Source organism: Podarcis raffonei, chromosome 17 (assembly GCF_027172205.1).
Source record: "Podarcis raffonei isolate rPodRaf1 chromosome 17, rPodRaf1.pri, whole genome shotgun sequence".
In the NCBI taxonomy this organism is placed as follows: domain Eukaryota; kingdom Metazoa; phylum Chordata; class Lepidosauria; order Squamata; family Lacertidae; genus Podarcis; species Podarcis raffonei.
This window is the reverse complement of record NC_070618.1, coordinates 29,843,065-29,866,337: the sequence shown is the minus strand read 5'-3', so window position 1 is coordinate 29,866,337 and position 23,273 is coordinate 29,843,065. Positions and strand designations below refer to the sequence as shown.

The following is a 23,273-nucleotide window of genomic DNA, read 5'->3' as shown; positions in this document are numbered from 1 at the left end:
ATACAGATCCATTTAAATTCAGCAGATGTATGAACATGGACACATAAATAATGATGATGTATTTGCCTTCCTTCACTATGCTCCTCCTATAAGACTTTGGGAACAGTCTATATGCTATATATTGCATCACAATCTCCTGGGCAAATCATGACTCTACATTTCTACAGCACCTCTTCTCTAGAAATTTGACCTCCTGAAGCTTGAATTATTTAAATGTCTACTATGCACAGAATTAAAGCGCATGGTTCAGAACTTGTATTTCCCTTGCTTGTGGAATTACTCTGCTGCAAGTGACAAAGGCAGAGATGTCAAACTGTTTAGCAACATTACTCAGACAGGGAGAAGGGAAACTGTTTTCAGTCTTCATTCTGCACTCAAATATACCTTTAGCTGCCTGTAGCTGCTTTCCTGAAATTTCCAAGATAATGAGAGCTCCAGGGTCTATGTAAATTTTGCGAGGCGGGTGGACTTGCAAGAATTGCTAAACCTAACAAGTTTCTCTGTATGGGAAAAAAAACACATGCATAAACCTGAAGCCAATCAGATTAGTACTCTAGTTCTCAGTGTAGTCAGTTGCCTGCCAGAATTACTTCCTAAGATATCTATGCAAACAATTCAACAAACTGAGCACCTCAAACTAATTTAGGGCTAAACTGTGCCTGTGGTTCTTGTCTACTTCAAGTAAAGGTTTGAGAACCCAGCTATCACTTTGTGACTAAAGATGGATTGTCAAAGGGGATAATTCCCCTCCCTTTCCCCATAGCACTAGTTCATCATGCAGATGTTACCGTAGTTAGAAATACTGATGGACTACTCTGGTTCTTGCTGTCGGCTAGTTTTTCTGCTGCCCTGTCTAGTGTGGTGTGATTCACTTCTTTGAATAAATTGGATTGGTTGTACTAACCAGATTGCTTGTCCCAATGTTGCCTTTGCTTGGTTCATGTGGGTCCACTTTGTTCTCTGCTGTCATAATCTCCTTGATGATCTGCATATCCTGAAAGCAGAACTCACACAATACCTTTGATTTATTAGAACCAACCAAACACCACAGTGAGGGAAACTAATTTGCACAAAACCACCCTCAGGCTAAATGTGAAACAAAAATACTGAGTGATCTTTGGTCAGCAGCACTATCTCAGCCTAAATCTAGCACACAAGGATATTGTTAAGATAAAAGAGAGTAAGACCTGTATGCTGCTGTAAGCTCCTAGGAGAATGTACACATTAAATATATGCTAAAAATTAACTTTAGAAAAAACCTATATTAACTCAATACTAAAGGTGGGAGTGGGGGCTGAGAGTGGGGGCTGCTATTGTTGTTGTTGTTGTTGTTTGTTGTTGTTATATATACTGCCCTTCATCATAAGATCTCATGGCAGTTCACTAGTGAGTTTATAATTCTGGAATCCCCAATATGGTGACTATGGTGACCCTTTCATTTTTTAAAATCTGGAATTTATTCAGTTTTGCTTTTGGGTGGTGCCCAGGGCTTTTTAGGAGAGGTGGATGACATTTGCTACTATTTTGTGGTGTGCCTGCAACAGTTCCTTAGATTTCTAAATGTGTCCATAGAAAAAAGTTTGGAGACTTTTCTTCTACTACTACATCAACTGACATTTCAACCCAGGACTTTCTTGCTTACACCCATGGCAACCACAGTATACCAACTCACATTGCAATGTGCTGACCAGTCTGTAATTTAATGCATTATTATGACCAGAAGGGAGAAAGGAATATTTTATGTTCATACTGCTTGAAATAACAATACACTGAAATGGAGCAAGGTAAAGAAGAAAATAATTAGGAATACAATTGACAAATGGCATTTACAGTAGTTTATCAAGGTTTATATACTGCTTATAATGGTTTGCTGTGCAAATACTGAGTGATTCAATCACTTGTCAGTATTATGATTTGCAAAGTTACAGCAGGCATAATACACTAGAAGTCTATATTTTTACAATCCTAAGGTCTTAAATTTTCAACTAAGGCATCACACAAATATCAGATGGTGAGTTCTAAACTTGTAAACCAACATGGAATGTTTTGGTTCCCAACTTAGAATGTTATTCCAAACTAGTCTCAGGGTTCATTTCTGCTCCTATATTGAGTCTAAAACATTAATTGACCCTTAACCTTACAAATGGAAACATCTGTCCTAAAAGGCAAAAGCAAGAGGGAGAAGAATCCCATCATAAGCTGTTGCCAAACATGTTACAACCTGACTAGAAGTATTGCAGCCCGATACTTCAAATCTGTGAAGCAATGTGCTGAACTCTGTGGTACCCAGCCTTGTGCATCCCTCCTCAGCTTGTTTTTTCTCCCAGTTTCTCTTCCCACTCATGTTTCTACATCCTTCCCCTTTCATTCTTTCTTTTCTAGGCTTCTGCCTCTTCTACTCCTCCTCTTTGCTTAAGGATTTTCTGCCTGCCCTGACCTTCTCTAGAATTAGAGCAGCTGAGCCAATGACAACCCAAGGCCTTTCTGGCTCCCCAACCTCTCCAATATGCAGGCTTCACTGTCACCCCTACCGCTTATGCCACTATCACAAAACCCCAAGAATAGTGTTTCTCAAACCATGGGCTATGGTCCACTACTATTTATTTTGTGCTTTTATCCTGTATTTTTATGTTGTGAGCTGCCCTGAGATCTTTGGATGAAGGGCAGTACAGTGGAACCTCGGGATGCGAAAGGGATCCGTTCCGGAGCCCTGTTCGCATCCTGAACAGAACGTAAGATGCAACTGTGTGTCTGCATGTGCGCGGGTTGCGTTTCGCCGCTTCCGTGCATGCGCGTGATGTCATTTTGACCATCTGCGCATGCACGAGCAGCAAAACCCGGAAGTAACGTGCTCCATTGCTTCCAGGTCGCCGCGGAGCGCAACCTGAAAATACTTATCCTGAAGCATATTTATCCCGAGGTACGACTGTACTGTATATAAATTAACAACAACTTTATTCTAGTAGTTACGTTAAAACATAGAGTTCAACTCTATCCATTCAAGTAAGTGTGGCATGCTGGGTTCAGATGCTACTTTGCTCTGTACTTTCTTCCACCACTAGGGGGAGTGTGTTCTTTTCCCTACATCTTTACATTTAGGTTGAACACATTGGTTCTTTTTACCATGATTTCTGAAATGCCACAACAACTTTCTGACAACTTACAGAGCATGAGAGTTGACACAGTCCTCACTCACAGTTTCCCAAAAACATTTCTCTAATCTGCATTGTTTCAAAGGCAAATATAATGAGGAGAAAGACTTGCATTGTTAACTGAGAGGAGAAATTACCATTCTATGGCTTGGTCAAGGTGCAGTTTTGACTGAGATGAGAATTTCCTTTTGTTCTTTTGTCCCTGTTCCTTTGAGACAGTGAAGAACATGGCTGATTGATGTTCTATGACCTTCACTGGTATGGTGCCAGAGAAGTTAAGTTTCAAACTTGTAGAGCTTTGAAAAACAAGCCAAATCACATGCAGTGTGTCAGACACCTTCAGCTTTAGTAACCCTGCAGTATGCCATGAACGGGGGGGGGGGGGGGGAATGCTTCTTTTTGCCTCACAGCAAAGGAATTTTGAACCGAAGTTCATTTCTTTATGTTACAGGCAAAAAGCCAGCAACATTTATAAATTATAAAAATTTACTTTTGCTGACTATGAGCCAACAGTCTTCTTTGAGAGGGCCTGCTTTTATCAAAGAGCTCAGAAGTCTAGAGAAACAGTTGAGCCGTTCATAAGAGACCTTTATTTTTTCCCCAAGGAGCTCCTCATGGAGACACAGTATACAGTGATATGCACCTGATGGAAGACTTAACTCATTGCAAGACTATAGAGGCATCAAGGAAATCAGGGGCAACCAAAACTCAGGCCAGGGAGAGGATGTAAAATGATCCACAGCTTTGGAGATATTTTCTTGGCAAGAACAGCCCAGTGTAGGAAACCTAGCTTAGTTGATTAGAGTCTGGTGCTCATAACACCAAGTTTGCAGGTCTGATCCTCAAAAGGGACAGCTGCATATTCTTGCATTGCAGGGGAATAGATGATCCTCCAGGTCCCTTCCAACTCTACAATTCTATGGTATTAAGAAAAATAGGACCCTTTGTTATGGTGCAAGAAGTGATAACAGAAATGGAAAACCTATTTTTATTTAGCTCCATTACTTCTTTTCAAAGCTATTGAACCTGTATGGAGGGTAAATGTAACTGCAGGACAGCTGCTAATTTCAAAATCTGTTATCTCAGACCTTTAAAGCTCTGCCCAGCCTACATAATGGTAAGACTGTTTTGTATAGCCCTCAAAGTAACCTGGGTTGTATTGGACACTCTTATGCACAAGATAAACAAACAGGAGAAGTTTGAGTTCAATGATAAGAGGTCAGAATCTTAGAATGTGAGTAAGAATAAGAGAATATGTCAATGTCGGTTTCTCTCACTTGATCATTTTTTCCTAATCTTAAACACAATTCTCCACATGCCCTCATCAGTTTGCATTTTAAAAGAAGTCCCCATGAAAGTTTACCAGCATCTCAGTTCAAAGTTCTCCTAATAAAACATGCCTGTACAGGCAATGGGATGCATGGGATGTTAGAGGAGGGGTAGTACCTTTGGGGGGGGGGGTAGTTTGCTCACCTTTGGTCCCCACTCTCCACTCAGCTCTCACCTGTGGCTCCTAGAAGCTGTCAGCATGTGACAGCGGCCACACCCCAGGAAATGGCTTCAACTGGCCTGCTAAACCATGTTAGGGCAGTTGATGAGTCTTAAATCCTTGGTGAGTTAAGGACTTCCTCTGCATTCGAAGACAGGCTTGGGTGGATTGAGTGGACAAGACCAATAGTGGGCGCAATGGTCAAGAAGGTGGTTTCTACACAAACTGTAGAGGAAAGTGAGAGGCAGATGGGGCTTGTCAACCTGGGAAGGTAGCCCTTCTAGGAGAAGCAAAGCTCTGACCCTAAATCTCTGCTGCCTTGTGGGACATCTTTGGGAGAAGAAAAGACTAAGGAGTAAACCCTACACCAATCCAGAGTGTAGCCCCTAAGATGGTTTGATGGTGCCTTGTATGCCTCCTTCCAGCAACTCCTGCCACTAAGCTTGTGCCAAACGTATTTTTCTACTTTCCTTTGGACCACATCAGCAAGGCCAAGAGGGGAGTTGTTGTCTGGGCAGGCCAGTATCTCCATACTCACTTTGGTGCTGCTAACACAACAGTTTGACTTCATCCCTGGAGGTGCACTCCACTGTCTTTTGAGACTGCTGGATGCTGGATGCCAACAAATTGTACAGACAATTAAAGAATTAAAAGCAACCAAAGCACCAGACCCAGACTGATTAATAACTGAACACTCTAAGAGCTTTGTAGAATGAATAGGAGAACCATTAACTAATGATCTAGATGGGTGGGTGTTATACCACAGGAGTGGACAATTCATTCATGCAAAAAGGGTGTGAGGCATTTTCTCGTTCTTCCCCAAAGCTTGAGGATGCCAAGTACCTTCAGAACCCCAGCATACCTCTTCTTTGTCTTTGTCCCCAACCCTTGTCCTCACTCGCTTGCTTGCTTTCCTTCTGCTGATCTCTCTCTCTCTTGCTTTCCTGTGCCTTTGTCTTCCATTTTGGCTTCTTTTGTTTCCTGCTCGGGACCCCACTGCCTATGCAAGCTTCTGTTGCTTTATTTCTCTGCCAATCAGTCACCAATTCTCCATTGGCATTCTTAGTCCACCCACTTCCAGAATACTCATCTGCACATCTAGATGCCCCATTTGCCCGCCAGAGCTCCGAGGAAGCCACAGTGCCTCCCTCTCTTCACAACGGGGGGGGGGGGGGGGAATAAAAACGCTTTCACATTTTGACTATAAAACACTAATGTCAGTATTAACAAGATGATTAAAGTGTTAAAAATATTTTTTATTAATATTTATTACTTTTCCAACCATTTAAACACTACAAAAAGAAAAAGAACAATACAATACAATACAAAAACACTACAAACACTAACACATTAAACTAACAAAACAGAACAAAAACAAAACAAAAACAGTTTAAAACACCTCAAGCATTTTCAATATCTTATCTTTCATTCACTTATTTCAACGACCTCCTCACACCTCCCTTTTTGTATTCCACTTCTGTTAATTGTTTCAGCAATTCCTTTCCATCTTCCTCTGTTTTCTATCCTAAAATTATCTTAACACATTCTAGCCTTATTTTTTCCTTTAATATTCTATTAATCTATTTATACTTAATTCCTTATAACATTTCTACTAAAGCCATATAACTTCATTCCAACATTCTTCTAACATTCATTAATTTTACAGTATTTCTATAAATAATCTTTAAACTTTTTCCAATCTTCTTCCACCGACTCTTCTCCCTGGTCTCGGATTCTGCCAGTCATTTCTGCCAATTCCATATAGTCCATCAACTTCATCTGCCATTATCCAACACTTCAGTGTTTTCAAGAGTCAGCCATTCTCTCAGCCAGCAAAAAGCAACTGATTCACAACAAAGTTTAAGGTCTGGCAGGGCAAATCCACCTCCTTCTAAAGTGTTAAAAAATATATTCAAAAAGACAAAACAAACCTTTTTAAAAGGCAAACAAATACGAACAGTTATTTATCTTTTATGCAATTGAAAATATATGGCAGCTGCCTGCATTTTCTTTTAGATACAAGGAAAGTTTAAGTCAGATTTAAAAGATTTATCCTATGTAAATGGGTGGATATGATATGCACCATGCCAGCACCAATGTTCCTAATAAAAGGGAAATTTCCAAGATAGAAGGAGGAACAGGGCAAAGCTACTCCCGCCCTAGTTCATTGATAGTATTTCTTGAACCAATAGTAACAGTAGTGAGACAAGAAGAAACTATAAGTTGAAGGTCCTGAATGGAAGCAAATGCTTACAAATATGGAGAAATAGCTGAATTTAAAGTGAATTTATCTAAGAACCAGCCTAAGTTTAATTGGGAGTGGTTGGGGGATTTTCAGGTATGGAAAAGGAATGAAAGGAATTCTGTCATGACTGGGCAGAGGTCCATTCAAACAAATAGTGAGGGAAATGCAGGATTGTATCTATGAGAATCATTTCATATTCACACCATCAGTAAGTGATTTAAAAATAGCACCTGTGCACTATAAATAGCTGCTTCTAAAACGTATCAAGTCTCCTCTGTTCTGTATTTACTGACAAAACAAAAACCCTCCTCACACTGTTTTATTTCTCTCATCACTTGTTGGGAGCAATTACTGTAAAAAGACAAAGCCAGGTTCTATTCTTCCTTATAGAAATGGTAGGCGCATTACCAGGAGACAATACTTGTTTCCAGACTATATACAGTATTACAGCAGGTAAATAAGAAGTACAAAACAAGCATTTGTCTTTTTGGGGGAGGAAGGTAATGATATCTCAGAAATAATTACGGCGACACTAAGAAGGTGAACAAACAGGGAATGCAAAAATATTGAAACTGAGGAATAAAAGAGCAGCCAGCCTAGCGTCTTTCCCCTCACTCTCTTGTTTCATTTAAGACTGGGATAGATTCTCTCCAGTGAAAGCAAGCCTTTTAGATGTTAGCAATATATGAAGAGGGGAAGCAGGACATCCCAACCTCAGGGCCATAGATCCTGCCACACATTTGACTGAAGATGTCTGCAAAGAGGAAGCCTCCTTACATAGAGATGTGTGGACATAGGCTTCCATGTGGTCAGGAAACCAGATTGCGCAAGGTTTGGTATCATCTGCATGTGGATAGCACCCAGCTGTATTTCTCATTTTCATCAGATTCAGGCAGTACATTGGAAGAGCTTAATCAATGGCTGAGTCACTGGAGGGCAGCAAATAAAGTGTAGGTCAGATAAGATGGAGATGTTGTTGGCAGGTAGGTAATCTATCCAGTTCAGTTGTGTTCTGGATGGGTTTGTACTACCCAAAAGGATAAGTCCTCGTATGATTATACCTTGATATCTTGTACCTTGAGCCACAGATAACACCTATCCAATATAACTGTATTCGCTTTCCTTCCCACAGGTACCACCCATCCTTTTGGATAAACAATTCTCAGAGTTTACACCAGACATCACACCCATTATCCTGGCTGCCCATACAAACAATTATGAGATCGTAAAACTTTTAGTACAGAAAGGTGTTTCTGTTCCCAGACCGCATGAAGTCCGCTGTAACTGTGTGGAGTGTGTCTCTAGCTCAGATGTGGACAGCCTTCGCCATTCCCGATCCAGGCTCAATATCTACAGAGCTCTTTCAAGTCCATCTTTGATTTCCCTGTCAAGCGAGGATCCTTTTCTTACAGCTTTCCAATTAAGTTGGGAACTTCAGGAACTGAGCAAAGTGGAGAATGAGTTTAAATCTGAATATGAAGAACTATCACAGCAATGCAAGCAATTTGCAAAAGACCTCTTGGATCAGACACGGAGTTCCAGGGAACTTGAAATTATTCTTAACTACAGAGATGATAACAGTCTAATAGAAGAGCAGAATGGTAATGAACTTGCAAGACTCAAACTGGCAATTAAGTACCGTCAAAAAGAGGTAAGTGTATAGAAGAATATTTTTCTGATTTAATTGAAATAATGTATGAGATAGATGATATACCCATCAAATGAGACAAATTGCTGTCAAGGTCTTTTGTTCTCCATATTGTCTCATTTAAAAAATAATAATGGGCACATTCGGTTATTAGGCTCTTGTGATACAAGAAACTGAAATACTTCAGCATATAAGAAATCCAGAAGTACTGCTGCTCATGTTCTCTCCTGAAAAAAAGATCCTGTTAGTAGATCTGCCTGACGTTAAGCTCTGTGGAAAGACAGAAGTATTTTCTGGTTCATTTTACAGCCTAGAATTCCTCCACAAGCAGCAATGTGCATTACTGCAAATAGTTGCTTCCTGTAAATGAGAATCCAGCTTCAAGGAATGACCCAGCAAAGAACCTGTTAGAGGAGGAGCTGGTGGTGACTGTGCAATTCTTTGGGTCTTCTCTGAACCTTTGTTAGGTTAACTGCTCCCTTTTGAGCTCATTAATGTTCTTCCAGCTCCCTCTGTCCTGTTCTGGAACTCCCTGGCTCAGCCCTAGAGGTTCCTGGCTTAGCCTCTGCTTCATCTACCACTCTGACTCCAGCCTTCACATCAGGTGCTGGTCATGAACAACTACTTAGAAGGGTTACGTTCCTCTTGGTTGAGCCACAATGGTCCAGTAATTCAATGAGAACAAAACGACGTTGAAATAATTGTAAACCACTTCGAGGTCTGTTTGTTTTTGGTATATAATTTTTAATAACTAAGTAAAAATAATTCTTTATAACTGGAAAGTCATGTGAAGATAGGTGCAGGAAGATACTGTTTGCATATCATGGAGCTTCAGCATTACAATGTAAACACAGGGTTAGGGTATCCTGTTTGCCTCATAGCACATGGTTCTACTCAGATAATTTATTGTGTAACATGAGAATATTTTTTATATTATATTTTAAGATTTTCAGACATTGCAAATAGCTAACATAAATACAAATATTTTTAAAGCAGAGTTCATTTAAAGAAACAGTCCTAAGATGATATTTAGTTATGTGTGTTCATTGCTTATTTGGTTGTGCCACCTTAACATTTTATGCTTTATAACAAAAGTATGACCAAGTTAGAAAGCCATCATAACAACTGTGATATTGCAGAGGTTTCATTTGGTCTTTGATACTTCGTCAAAGCTGAGCAATTTCCTCAAGCTCCATTTTAACAGATGGCATCCTTTGCCTTTTAATTAGCTGTTACCTGAAATCAGACTGTAGGGAGGAGGAAACTAATTATGGCTAAGATTCCAAGAACCACATGACTACCAATTCTGCAGCCCCAAGTGGGCTTTTAGAATTGTACTTATCTAATGCCGCTCCATCATCCCAAGCAATAAAATTCCTTTAAAACTGAGGCATATTCTCACAGCAGTCTGTGATTAACCCGTAGTGGGAAGAGACTGTTCAAAAGTATGTGTGGAGGGAGTGTAAAAAGCTCCAAAGAGAAACACACAAGGCAGGAGGGGTGACTGTCTAAGTGAATCTCAGCCTGCATCTCTGTTTGGATTAACCTGCCTGTTTCTATCCAAACAGCTCATCTGTTGCAACAATTTGTAGATCAGTTATGAATATGTAGCCATTTTCTGCTTGCACAGAATCTCATCACATGAGAATTCTAGAAGAATCCTAGATTATTTTTTGTGGAGTCCATTCCATCTGCCTTTAATGTAGCATATGAAAAATTTAATTCATAAAGCTTGATTTGTGCAATGAAACACTGCTATCCAACTCATTCAGCCATATTTTTTTTTTAAAAAAAATGATTTCCTCTCTTTTGTAAGGGCACTTCCAGAATATCTGTTTATTGAACATACATCCTGATTTTTTTGCAGGAATAGATGATATTGGCCATTTAATGAGTATTCATTCCAATTGGCTTGCGGGGAGGTTTGATGATGTTGTGTCAAAGCAAGTGCCATCCCATTGCTTCCCAGTGCAACTTTCCATTATTTTTCTTTTCGCGAGAAGTCTGAATTTGGGGGGAAGCAGACTTGTTGCATGCAACCTCCCAAACAGCTTGAGTTGCACAACCTGAATTTGCCAGTCTGAGCAACTCCAAACAGATGTCTTATACCAGGTTTATGCAGCAATAAGCATTATACACTTTCAATGTGGATTTATAATGTATTTATCTGATCCTCCTCCTGCTACATTAATGTTTTCCAATACTCCTGCATTATTAACTCTGCACTGGCATCCTCCAGCAATTCCAAGGCCATTTTTTGCACCCTCACCATCCACTCTATTGACCCTCCCCCTCTACAAAAGTAGAAGTTAGATGTGCTGTATGATACGATGCTGCCATATCACTGTGCTTTTTCCAAGCACCAGCAGTAGCACAGCTGTTCTATTCTCTCAGTCTGCAGCAAGAAGTCTGATCTCTTCTTCCCTCCCTGTGCCCTGTAGCTGGGCAAAGATCTGACATCTGGAAGGATGGGAGCTGGGAAAGAAGGAGGAAAATACATAAATCGTCAGTTGCCTCTGTGTTGCAGTGGCACACAGTCACCTCTCTAGTTTCTCTCTTGCTCTGCACACACACAGCCATCACATTGTTCTGCGTTTAAGCATACACCCATCTCTGAGCAAAACAGAACCTTAAGAGGCTGAGCCAGTCACAAAGTTTCCCTTTGACCCCCCCCCCGACACAAGTGGAACCACCATAGCTGCCAGCAAGCAGCAAAAAAGAGCAGGTGGGCAGCAATTTTATCTCTCCCCCATCCCCCTTTTAAGTACAAGTTATTTGCAGAATGGCAGCATGCCAGCACCATACTTCCACTTTTACAGTTTTAATATTCAGGCTGTGATTACTGTGCTAAACCTTCACTAGCTTCCACAAAAACAGCATCAACAGGAAGCATGTGGGAGTAGCTATTTCACAAAGAAGCAACTTCAATTCGGCATATTGCCATAGTACCATAGCACATCAGTAGTTAAAAAAGAAAAAAGGGAACATTTCTGGTATGAAAAGTTTAATGATATGTGCCAAAAGTTGTGGATCACGCACAGATTGCTACTGATGCCATGTGACCATCTAATCAGTTTTAAAAGTACAAATCAACTTTAATGTGGGAGCACTTATGACTAATGCAACACCATTAAGAGGACAAATCCTCAGTAACAATGACATCAGTAAAAACAGTGCGTATCCTCAGGGGCTAAGGTCCCAATCCCAGGAGGCATAAGCCTTTCACCAAATTAGTCAACAGAATAGTCAGGGTTGGTGGTGCAGCACAGTCCAAACAAACCAAGGTCAAGCACAGGGAATCGGTCTAGGAAACAGTCCAAGATCAGTATCATAAGTTCATCAAGCCGTGGGAACTAGACTTAGAAACAAGGTTGTGTTGTTTCCAGCAAATGAAAGACTCGGGAAGGAGACATTATGTACTCTGGCCTCCTGGACCACAGCCTGACCACAGTTGATGTTAGTTGCATACTCATGTGTATACCCCTTACTCATCAGTAGACCACTGACTTTGGGTCCACAGATGCATACTGTAATGTTTTCTTTAGCCTTGACCCAAATATTTTAGCACCAGTGTTCTTGAGAACTGATGGGTGGTGCTACCTCCTCCTCTGATAGCTCCAGGGGTTCTCCAGCAGGTCCCAACCTGGAGGACCCCTCAAGGGGATACTCAGCATTGGTTTCACAGGACCCTGCTAAAAGTTCTTGACCTGTGGGGTGTCTGGTTGATCCTTCAAGGACCTCATGTCTGGTACCAGGTCAGGGCTAGATATAACAGTATGTGATGGAATCCCACCAGAAAATAGTTAATCTGGAAGTGCCCAAAGTCTATGAGTCTGTCCCAGGGTATGGTGGAACAGGGTTGACCTCCTCCGTGCCAATTATTTCGCATTTTTGGCTTTTTGCTGTATGCCTTTCTATTTCCAGCCCCATTGTTTTTGTGGGATACTAACAAGATGTAATAACTTGACCTAGGATTGATTTGCTCTCCTTGTCTCCAACATGTTGTCTGCACAAAGAGAATTATGATTTTAACAACACCTACTAGAAGAAAAATCAATATACCGGTAGATAAAAAGCAGCAGCAAATGAGTCAGAGCCAACAGTTTCACCATATGTGGCAATTAGGAAGGAGTTAAAAGTTGACAAGTTAGGGAAAAAATTGTAAGGATGGTTCATATTCCAATAAATATAGAAAAGTGTCTTCAATGAATTTTCAAAGTGACTGTCGACATGGAAACAGCATATTGCCAATAAAAATCCAGAAATTTTATATTGCATTTACAGCAAAGGATTGAGTTTTCATTCTAGAGTGCAACTGATGTGGATTATCCAGCAACCCCATAAATACAAAGGTCTCCCATTTAAGGAGCAGAATCAAGATGCAAATTGAGGAAAACCTGTCATTGAGGGCAACAGTTAAGAAACAGTTCCTGAGGAGAAGACTGAGCTGAACTCCTCTTTTCTAGTGGTTGCCAAGTTTGTAACAACTGGTTTGGAAGGCATTTAAATCCAGTTCTTACTTGGTAGTGGGCTGGAATTTTATTTCATTTCATTTATTAAATTTGTCTACTGCCCTTCATCCGTGGCTCTCAGGGCGGATCACAACATAAAAATATGAGATTAAAAATGAAACAAAATACATAATAAAAACAAGAACAAAGACAATCCATTAATCCCCTTCCCCGACTTGCATAGTGATGGGAAATTGTGGAGGAGGGATCTGCAGAACTTGGATTCCAAAATGGACTCACCCGATCTGACTAATGTGTATCCAGATTGGATCACAAGTCCACTTTAGAAGAGCGGTGGAGCATCAAGCCCTGTTGATCCCAGGGCAATGTTCTGTTCTATTGAAAGAGCACAGCGGCAATAAGATTGACTGTGTTAGCTACTCCAGGCCCTGAGCAACTGGGAGACTTCTTCTGGGAGCCCTGATAAGAAGGATCAGTTGCAGTATGCATACATGTTCACCTTTTACTTTATATTGTGCACAAATTACTTTTTGTTGTATCATTTCATAATGAGAGATATAAAATGCATAAAATAAACACAAACGCTGCCTGCCTACCCCTCTCTATTTTAAACTTTTTTTTTTCCTTTTTAGAAGGCTGGCTGCATTGTGGTCTTGAAAATGCCTTGCCCGTGCCAAGCTGCTTCTCAATTATTGAGGGAACTCTTTTCAGCTTGCAGACTTTACCCAAAGGAACTGGGAAAACACATAGCCAAATGTGCATAAGAAATAGCCACTTGCCATCCACATCTTTCTAGAGCAGGCATGCATCTGTGCAACTTGAGCAGAGTCTAAATAGCCATCCCACTGCTAACAGCGGTGAAATTAATGCTGACTTGCCGGAAATGTGGATCAATGTTCTTTTTATTCAACAAAAGCCTAAAGAGAAAATAATGCTGTGTAGGAGATACAATATTTAATTACCAGAGGATTCAGCAAAGCAGGAGATACTTGTAAATAGCTAACCTCAAGGACTGCATTAGCACATTCTTTATCATTTGCCAGAAGCCTATGCATGGCTGAGTTTCTCAGAATTTGACACTAAGCCAAGCTAAAAATGTGATTAGAGGTGGGAATTATTTGACAAAATATTAATACAGTGGTACCTCGGGTGAAGAACTTAATTCATTCTGGAGGTCCGTTCTTAACCTGAAACTCTTCTTAAACTGAAGTACGACTTTAGCTAATGGGGCCTCCCGCTGCCGCCACGCCGCCGGAGCACGATTTCTGTTCTCATCCTGAAGCAAAGCTCTTAACCCGAGGTACTATTTCTGGGTTAGCGGAGTCTGTAACCTGAAGTGTCTGTAACCTGAGGTACCACTGTAACTAGATGCTGCAGCTCTGCTTGCCACCCTCACCTAGTCCTTTACCCTTCCCCCATCCCTTCCTCCACCCTCCAGGCAGTGGCAGAGCTTCATGCTCCGGCACCGGGGGGGGGGGGGTAGAGAACAGGCGGGGGCGGGGCTGGTGTGCATCCTGGGGGCGTGGCGCACATCCTGGGGATGTGGCACCCAGTGCAGGCGGTGGGGGCAGCCACGATGGCATCCCACTGGGATCGCGCTGCCGGGGGCGGTGTGCTCCCCACGCACTCCTCTTCCTCCGCCAGTGCCCCCAGCCACCCCCTATCCCCCCAGAGTTTGCTCCAAGCCCTTCCTTTTCCCTCTTGAGTTGCACGCCTCCCACCCTGCCCCCCCATCAAAGAATGGGGAGGTGCTTCACAAAGCAGCTTGCTAAACTGCTGTGTGAAATGCCTCCTCTTCCATTAAACCCTCCTGTAGCCACGTTTAATGGAGGGGGTAGGGCTTCGCAGTACCTCCCCTCCATTAAACAGCTCACCTGGGCCAGCCAACTGTACCTATAACAAATTATAATAATAATATTTTTTTATTTATACCCTGCCCTTCCCGGTTCCAAATCCGGGCTCGGGGCAGCTAACAACAAATTTCAAACACTTAATTGTAAAAGCAGCATAAAATGCAGTATAAAAACATGAATAACAATAATATTCAAAGTTCAGAAATCAATTTAGGGGAAATCCATCTGATAAGCATTAGATAATCACCAGGGCTAATGCCGCAGTTGGTGTGACTCCCTACTGAATGCGAGAACTGCGGAGCATGATGACAAGTTGGAGTTTTTCAAAAATATTACATAAGGGTTGTGTGTTAATTTGTTCAAACCAGGGTCCTAGTTTTGCTGGAACATCAGAAGTAGAATCTTTAAGTATGTATTTCATTATATACAAGCAGAAAACATTGAGGCAAGTTAACTGGTCAGCCTCATCCCCCCTCCTTTCAGTACCTGATTCAGTACCTAAATTAATTTCAGCATGAGATGGTTTAAGAATGACTTGTGATTCTTAAACCAGGCCTTTCAGATAGACGTCCCCAGCTTATTTTTGAATTGGTTGTTTATATTTATAAACTACAGTTCTGGAGCATGTACAAAAGGGGATACACACACACACACACGCACACACACACACACACACACACACTACTCATTCGCATTAATGACACAGATAGTGCAGATCTAATTAGGACAGAGGTGGATGTGGGCATGACTCATGAGGCAAAGTAGAACTAGCAATGTGACTGGAAATTAAATGAGACCCCAAGTAAAGACATTCCCTGATTGGAAACTAGAGCTATTAATCACAGACCTACACTCACATCCTCTGCTTTTCTCCTCCTGACTGCCTGATGGTTTCCATTTATGGAGACGTTTGGGGAGATTACAAAAACATATCAAACTAGAAAACAAGCAATTCTGAAGCTTTGGCCTGTTTCTTGGATTTCCTTGGATCACAGCCACCCTGCATTCTGAGGTATTCGGAATATCTCCAGGGCAAGTATTCTCATTTTAGCCACATTATCTGAGGCGAATGCATAGTCTTAAACATCTGCCCGTTCTGTACAGAGCTCTAGTTTGTTTGTCCCTACCCAGTCATTTCTGACCACAAACTCTAATTTTATACAGCTCTAATCTCATTAGTCTCCCTGGAATACCATGGAAATGAGAGCTAGAATTATCAGTATCTTGGTGACATCAAACTCAAAATCAGAGTACTATATTCCTCAGCATCTTCATATACTATTTATTTAATCTAAAGGCCTTCTGTTTTACTTTTCTGCCTCAATGTCAGGTACTCCGAATCATTTACAACAGGATGACACCACAATTGACAATATTCAGTAAAAGAACTGAAGCATTCAAAAATACAAGAAAAATAATAATTAGTCATCGATATGCATGAGATCCTAATAAATAAAGTAATGTTTGACGCTTTGGGAATTTGATCTAATATGGCGCTTCTCTACTTTATAAGACACTATTGAACCTACAAATGGGCAATGGGCAGAATCTTAAAAGAGTTGTGGAAAGGAGATTTAGGCCAACAAATTGATGAACACAAGTGGGGTTCTATATGATCTAAACCAACACTGCATACCATTTTGGCTAAACTGTAGGAAGTCATTATAAGATGCCCCTGGATGCCCCTACGCTTTTTAAGAAGTTAACTACCGCATTTTTCCTTGTATAAGACTAGGTTTTTTCCCTAAAAATTAATGTCAAAAATTAGGGGGCATCTTATACACGGATAATGTCTCCCCCCATTTTCTTAAATCTGAGTCCCTCAAAATAGGGGATGTTTTATACATGGGGGTGTCTTATAGACAGAAAAATACGGTAATCTCTCACCCTTATGCTGGAAAGGATATAAACTTAAAGGCACATTCCTCCACATGTGGGGGGAGTCTCTCTTAAAGATTTCTGCACCCATTTTTCCCCACAATCACCCACCATTATAGGGCAACATCTTGTACCTGATCCCATGTTAGCCCTGCTGTCAATGGGAAATGATACCAACCCAAATGTTAAACATAAAGAGACAAATATTTGCTTCCAATTGTAATAAGCACCCCCTCTCACCACAGAAACTTGGACCCGATATGTGTGTAATATAGCACATATGGAACACTTAGGTTGGTTTTCAATGTATTATTGTTTATTAACAGTACAGTAACCTCCCTTTGGTCTCAGTCGCAGCAGCCAGTAGATAAATTATCTTAATGCTTTAGATGGAAGTATACTCTAATTTACAAGACTTTATAAGTTTGTTTAGATGTCACGTAGATGACTGCATACAAGACTTAATATCTGCACATGTATCTGTCTTCTCAAACATGCATTCTCACAAATAAACACATGTAAAGACAAGACACACACAACCAGGATTTCAAGCTCTCCACACTCCAGGGCAGTGAAAACAGTACTTTGCATAAATCATTATTTTTACTTCTTTTTAAGTAAATCTGTTTATCTGCGAATACAAAAAGAAAAAAGGTAGGTGAAATAACATCCTTTTCAGCTGACATCATAATTTTTTAAAATAATAATTTATTATTTTTACTCCACCCATCTGGCTGGGTTTCCCCAGCCACAATAATAATATTCCATCAATTCTTATTTAAATATACAGATTAATATAAGCAATCCATATGCCTAAATAGATATTTAAACCATGTGTTCAGATAAGCACCATCACAACGTCTGCTACTGTCCTGCAACACTATGGAGTCTCAATTTCTTTTATTCCAACAGCATGAGAAGAAAATAAGCCCCTCAAGCATAAGGTAGGGATTTCAGATTTGCCCAAAAAATCTAGTTTATTTACTTATTTTATTTCTGACACTTATATAGTTACCCAGTAACAATTGTATGGATGATAATTCCATGATAATTCCATGCTGATAAAACTCTTAGGGGTCAGGTAATAGCATTCTGGGACCTACTCCGTGCTTTCTATAGATTTTATATTCTAGCACATTGAATCATGTATTATAAATTGGTAGGATTTAAATAACTACCAACTGACATGTTTAATTAGAAGAGATAATTGAGTTTCTAAAAATACATTAGTATCCGGTAGATTAAATTAAATTCAACCATCCATCATGTTTTAATAGTCTGAAAAGTGCCTTAAGTATTACGCTAATGGTTTCCTTCTGTTGGCCATGCTTTGACTGTGTGCAATGACTGGAGCTGCCATTTATTTATTTATCTATTTATTACAGTTATTTGGCACTTCTTCACTAGAGTGTCTCAAAGTGACTTAAAATGTAAGAATAAAAATAACATGCTACTGCGATCCAACCCACCACACTAAAACGATTAGCACAAAAAGGTGCCACAGACATACCAAATTATCCTTTAGGGCCAAAGGCCTGAGAGAATAAAAATGGTTTTGCCTGGCAGCTAAAAATGCAATGATGTTGCCAGCTGTGCCTCCTTGGGGAGAGCATTCCACAGTGGGGAGCCACTACTGAAAAAGGCCTGTTATCACGTCATCGCTCTCCCCACCTCCCTTCAGAGGGGCACCCAGAGAAGGGCCTCAGATGATGAATGCAGGGTTCATGTGGAGAGAGGCAGATGGATGGAGTAGTGGAGATGCAATGAAAGCAGAAAAATATGCTTTCTCCACTGCTTTCAATGCTACCAAATCGACATGAAAATGAGCGCTTACTAGCATTTGGTTCCATTTGTCTGGAGTTTCCTTCCACTTGCATTCAAGCCTTCTCTGGGCTTGCTTTATTGCCCTAAACCATGGGTAGGCAAACTAAGGCCGGATCCAGCCCAGTCGCCTTCTAAATCCGGTCGGTGGACGGTCCGTAAATCAGCGTGTTTTTACACGAGTAGTGTTAAGTTGTGGGCAAACATATCAGACGACACAGCGATTCTTCCAAAGCAGCTCTTTATTTGTAAGCTGGAACAGAACTGACTGAGGAACTCAGTCAGCCTGCTTATATAGAGCTCCAGAACAATGTAACTGTTGCCATTTTCTAAAACTATCCAATCACTGAACGTCACTTTCGATCCTTCATTTGCATACAAACTATCCAATCACTGAACGTCACTTTCAATCCTTCATTTGCATAACTATCTACAGTATCCCCCTGCTGGCCCAGGGTGAGAACTTCAGTACATAACAAGTAGAATGTGTGCTTTTATTTAAAATGCATCTCTGAGTTATTTGTGGGGCCTGCCTGGTGTTTTTACATGAGTAGAATGTGTGCTTTTATTTAAAATGCATCTCTGGGTTATTTGTGGGACATAGGAATTTGTTCATTCCCCCCCCCCAAATATAGTCCGGCCCCCCACAAGGTCTGAAGGACAGTGGACCAGCCCTCTGCTGAAAAAAGTTTGCTGTCCCCTGCCCTAAACTCTGGGAGATATTCTCTGCCTGAAATCCTGGAATGTTGCTGCCCGCGTAGACAATGAAGTACTGAGCAAAACGGACCAGTGGTTTGATAAGGCAGTTGCCCATGTTTCTATGATTCCTATGTTCCTATGATTATCTTCTGAAGAGAAACTAGAGATGTTTGGATTTAATTTTTACAAATTCCAGTATGAGCTGGCCTGAATCGCCCCTTCCAAACTAATATGCAAATCAAAATTTCTGACTATTGCAACATAATTCTTGACTTAGAAGGCATCAAAATCCTTATTTTTTGAAATTAAAAATGAAGAAAAGACATTTTAAAATATGTATTTAAATTCAAATTTTCATACTTTTCTTTTTTGTTAATTAGTGTAAAAGTGACACAGACTGGAAATAGATCGTCTTGTATATCCTCAAGAGAAGCACTTTAAGATAGTCACAATATTAGAGTTTCCTCTCAGCACTCCTGAACATCAGAAATGGTGGTCCATCTAGTCTAATGTTCTATTTTCAGCTGTGGCTAGTCATAACCTTCATGATTCCTGTTCTGTTCACATTATATCCTAATTGTGGATATGCCTGTTCTATGTCTATGAAGTGGGGGCAGGACTTAGGCAGGAGAAAAGACACTAACTATGGTTTCTCTGCTGCTTCTTTATCAGTGGCTGCTATTGTATGTTGCAGAGGAAATTGCAGGTATTTGTGCAGTAAGTGCATATTCCATTTAGAGTTGCTGCTGCTGTGTCTTTACTAGCAGCTAAAAATGATAAAGATTAAACATTTGCTGGTTTGATGTAAAGGGGAAATTCCACCTGCCTAATTTCTCTGCATTGGATGCAGTTGATAAAACAGTGGCAAACTTAATACCATTACAGAACATTTGTTGTGGATCGAGGGCCCGACCCCCGCTATGTGAAATAAACACACAAGGACACGTGATATAAGGTTAATGGGCAAGAAAAGGCCACAACTTTATTGATTACAGCAGTGAAAAGGTATTGGCTTAGGCATTGGATGACTATAGGAGGTGGGTTTATTCAACAGTAGGTGGAGCCTGTTGATGCTAATCCAACTATAGGCTCACCCCTGATGTCACCGAGGGTCGTGCCATGGCCTCCCGCCAAGCAGGCATCGGACGGAATACACGACCGCCAGATTCCTTTAACGGAATAACCCACAGTAGATAGCATAGGCGATGGCCACACCTAGCCCTTGACACACATGAATCCAATGCCTAACCTACCCACCAATACCACAAAAGTTGTGACGATTGCTACGAGGTAGGTGAAAAAACCAAAAAGCCTAATGCCAAATGGAAAAATTCCTACCAGGCCCCCCAGACAACCGGGGCGACCAACCTAAGGTCCATAGCAAGGCCAAAAAACCTAGACCCTGAGCTAAATGGGAGTGGAGGGTGGGTGACTCGCTGCGGGACGACGACGACTGAGGAGGAGGCGGAGCTGGAGCCGCAGCATTAAGCTGCTAAACACGCCCCCCGGAGACACCTGGTTGGCTGCCTCCGGTGGGTGTGGGCGCCAGCCAGGTGAGGAGGGGCGGGGGCTAAGGCCCCCGGCCAGGGGTGGAGCTCGGGCTCCCGCCCACAACCACTCCCCTCTCTTCCAGGGAGGAGAGTCTTTGTGGATCGAGGGCCCGACCCCCCGCTATGTGAAATAAACACACAAGGACACGTGATATAAGGTTAATGGGCAAGAAAAGGCCACAACTTTATTGATTACAGCAGTGAAAAGGTATTGGCTTAGGCATTGGATGACTATAGGAGGTGGGTTTATTCAACAGTAGGTGGAGCCTGTTGATGCTAATCCAACTATAGGCTCACCCCTGATGTCACCGAGGGTCGTGCCATGGCCTCCCGCCAAGCAGGCATCGGACGGAATACACGACCGCCAGATTCCTTTAACGGAATAACCCACGGTAGATAGCATAGGCGATGGCCACACCTAGCCCTTGACACACATGAATCCAATGCCTAACCGCCACCCGAGCCGCAAAGGGGCTCGCCGCCAATACCCACACAGCTGCAACCAATCCCTAATGCTACTAATGATGCTATCCAACCAGATGTCATTCCCAATGTCTGTTAGATGAACTCCGTCATTCCGGTACATGGCTAACGGATATAACCTTTATAAGCATTGGATTTACATCGGCCCATTTCCTTAATCTTATCCACGGGCAGGCCCAAGCGCGCGGCTGTTGAGGCAGCGCCGATCCTAAAAGAGTGTGCAGCATAATCCCAGGAAGCTAAACCGCAAGCCTCAATAGCTTTGCGGAGTACCCTTGTGGATTGGTGTCTCAATAAGGGTGACCCATCTTCGTGAACCAGAAGCGGACCTGGGCCGGGCGGTCTGAGGCAAAGATACAGCCTAGTATCCTTGACCGGGCATGGGCCCTGCTCCCCAGATGCTGTGAGTTTAAGAAGAACGCCCCTACCGGCCTGATCAGTTTTGTATTGACGTATCCGTACCGTCATACTAGTTTCGGACAGCTGCACGTCTTCCATAAGGAGGCCACGCATCAAGCCATTTGCGCCACCTTCGACTACAACCTCGCCTACTCTCAGGGCGGCAAAAAAGGCGATAGCATATGCAGCGGAAAAGAGGCGGGCCTCAAACTTGGACCAACAGGTTGACCTAAGCTTTTTGCGTATCTGAGAGAGCAACCCATAAGAAATTGGCTTACGGCCCTCGGCCCTAGGGGGTTGTAACCTGCCCCAGCCCTCGATAGCTCTGCGGATCAGGAAGTCACTGCATGGATCGGAGGAGAACGTGGCCCTAGCAAAGAAGCTAATGGCAGCTAATGGCATGTATTTTAAGGTTTTAGGCACACGTCCTAAGTCATCGAGGTGTGAAAGGTATTGCAGAACGTAGTCAGTGGTGGGCGGCACGTTAAGCGAAAGCCCAGATGTCCCAGACCTGAAGCCCAAGAAATCGCACCAGGCCCTCTTGTAAGACCTGAGAGTGGAGGGTGCGACAGACGCTAATACTCCCTTAATCACAACGTTCCACAGGTGCTCCGGAAAGGGTTTGGGTAACAGCTGTGCTCCAGGTGCCAGCGACCGGAAGCGAGACATCTGAAAGCGAGACAAGGCATCGGCTATATCATTATTGATCCCCGGTATGAATTTGGCTGAAAAACTATATTGTACTCAAGGCACCGGAGAACAAACGACCGCAGAAGGGAGGAGACCCTCGCAGATCGGGATGACTGTCTCGCCAGTATGTTCACCACTGCCAGGTTGTCGGTTCTGAAGCACACCCGGTGATTTCGAAACTCCTCCGTCCAGATATGCACGGCCACTACTATTGGAAAAAACTCGAGAAAAGTGAGATCCCGCGTGATGCCCTTGCCCTGCCACCCCGTTGGCCAACGTTGCGCGCACCATCGGCCCCTGAAATACAAGCCAAAGCCCAGGGACCCTGCCGCATCTGAATGGACCTGAAAATCTGAGGACAAGTTAAGAACATCCTGCCATAGGGATACTCCATTGTAGTGTTCCAAAAATGTCACCCAAACCTCTAGGTCGGCCTTAACTGTCTTTGGAAGACGGACCCTGTGGTGTGGGTGCTTGAGACCCACTGAAAGCCTGGCTAGGCGGGGGAAACCACTCTACAAGCAAAATTGAAATGACCTAACAGGGATTGTATCTGTCTGAGGGTGATTTTTGTTAGTGCAAGGGTAGTATGAATTATTTCCTTAAGGGTGTCAATCTTCTCCTTAGGTAAGCGGGATGATTGGGCAACTGTGTCCAGCTCTATGCCCAAGTACGTGATATTAATTTAATACCATTACAGAACATTTGTTCTTAAAAGGTGCATGTATGCAGTTCTGGGCTAAACCCAAATCTGCACGAATTAAGTCACTTTGGATTCAGTTCCAGGGTCCTATTGATGGACACACACAGCAGGTTCAGAACATTTGGTGTTCTAAGTCCCAAGATGAATTGCATAGCAACTAGGACTTTTGTGTTCTTTTAATTTTTATTTGA

General features: G+C 42.1%; 1 protein-coding gene across 4 annotated transcripts in view; it reads left to right on the top strand.

Moving 5' to 3' along the window:
• Window positions 1-23,273, top strand: part of TRPC4 (transient receptor potential cation channel subfamily C member 4) — a 70,267-nt gene that overhangs the window by 27,957 nt on the left and 19,037 nt on the right. For 3 of the 4 annotated variants that reach the window (XM_053371547.1, XM_053371546.1, XM_053371545.1), the window contains exon 3: window positions 8,019-8,537. In XM_053371547.1, the coding sequence (XP_053227522.1) occupies window positions 8,019-8,537 (519 nt within the window). Of the gene's footprint in view, window positions 1-8,018; window positions 8,538-23,273 lie in introns of those variants that run through there. The other variant, XM_053371551.1, reaches the window with a different exon arrangement.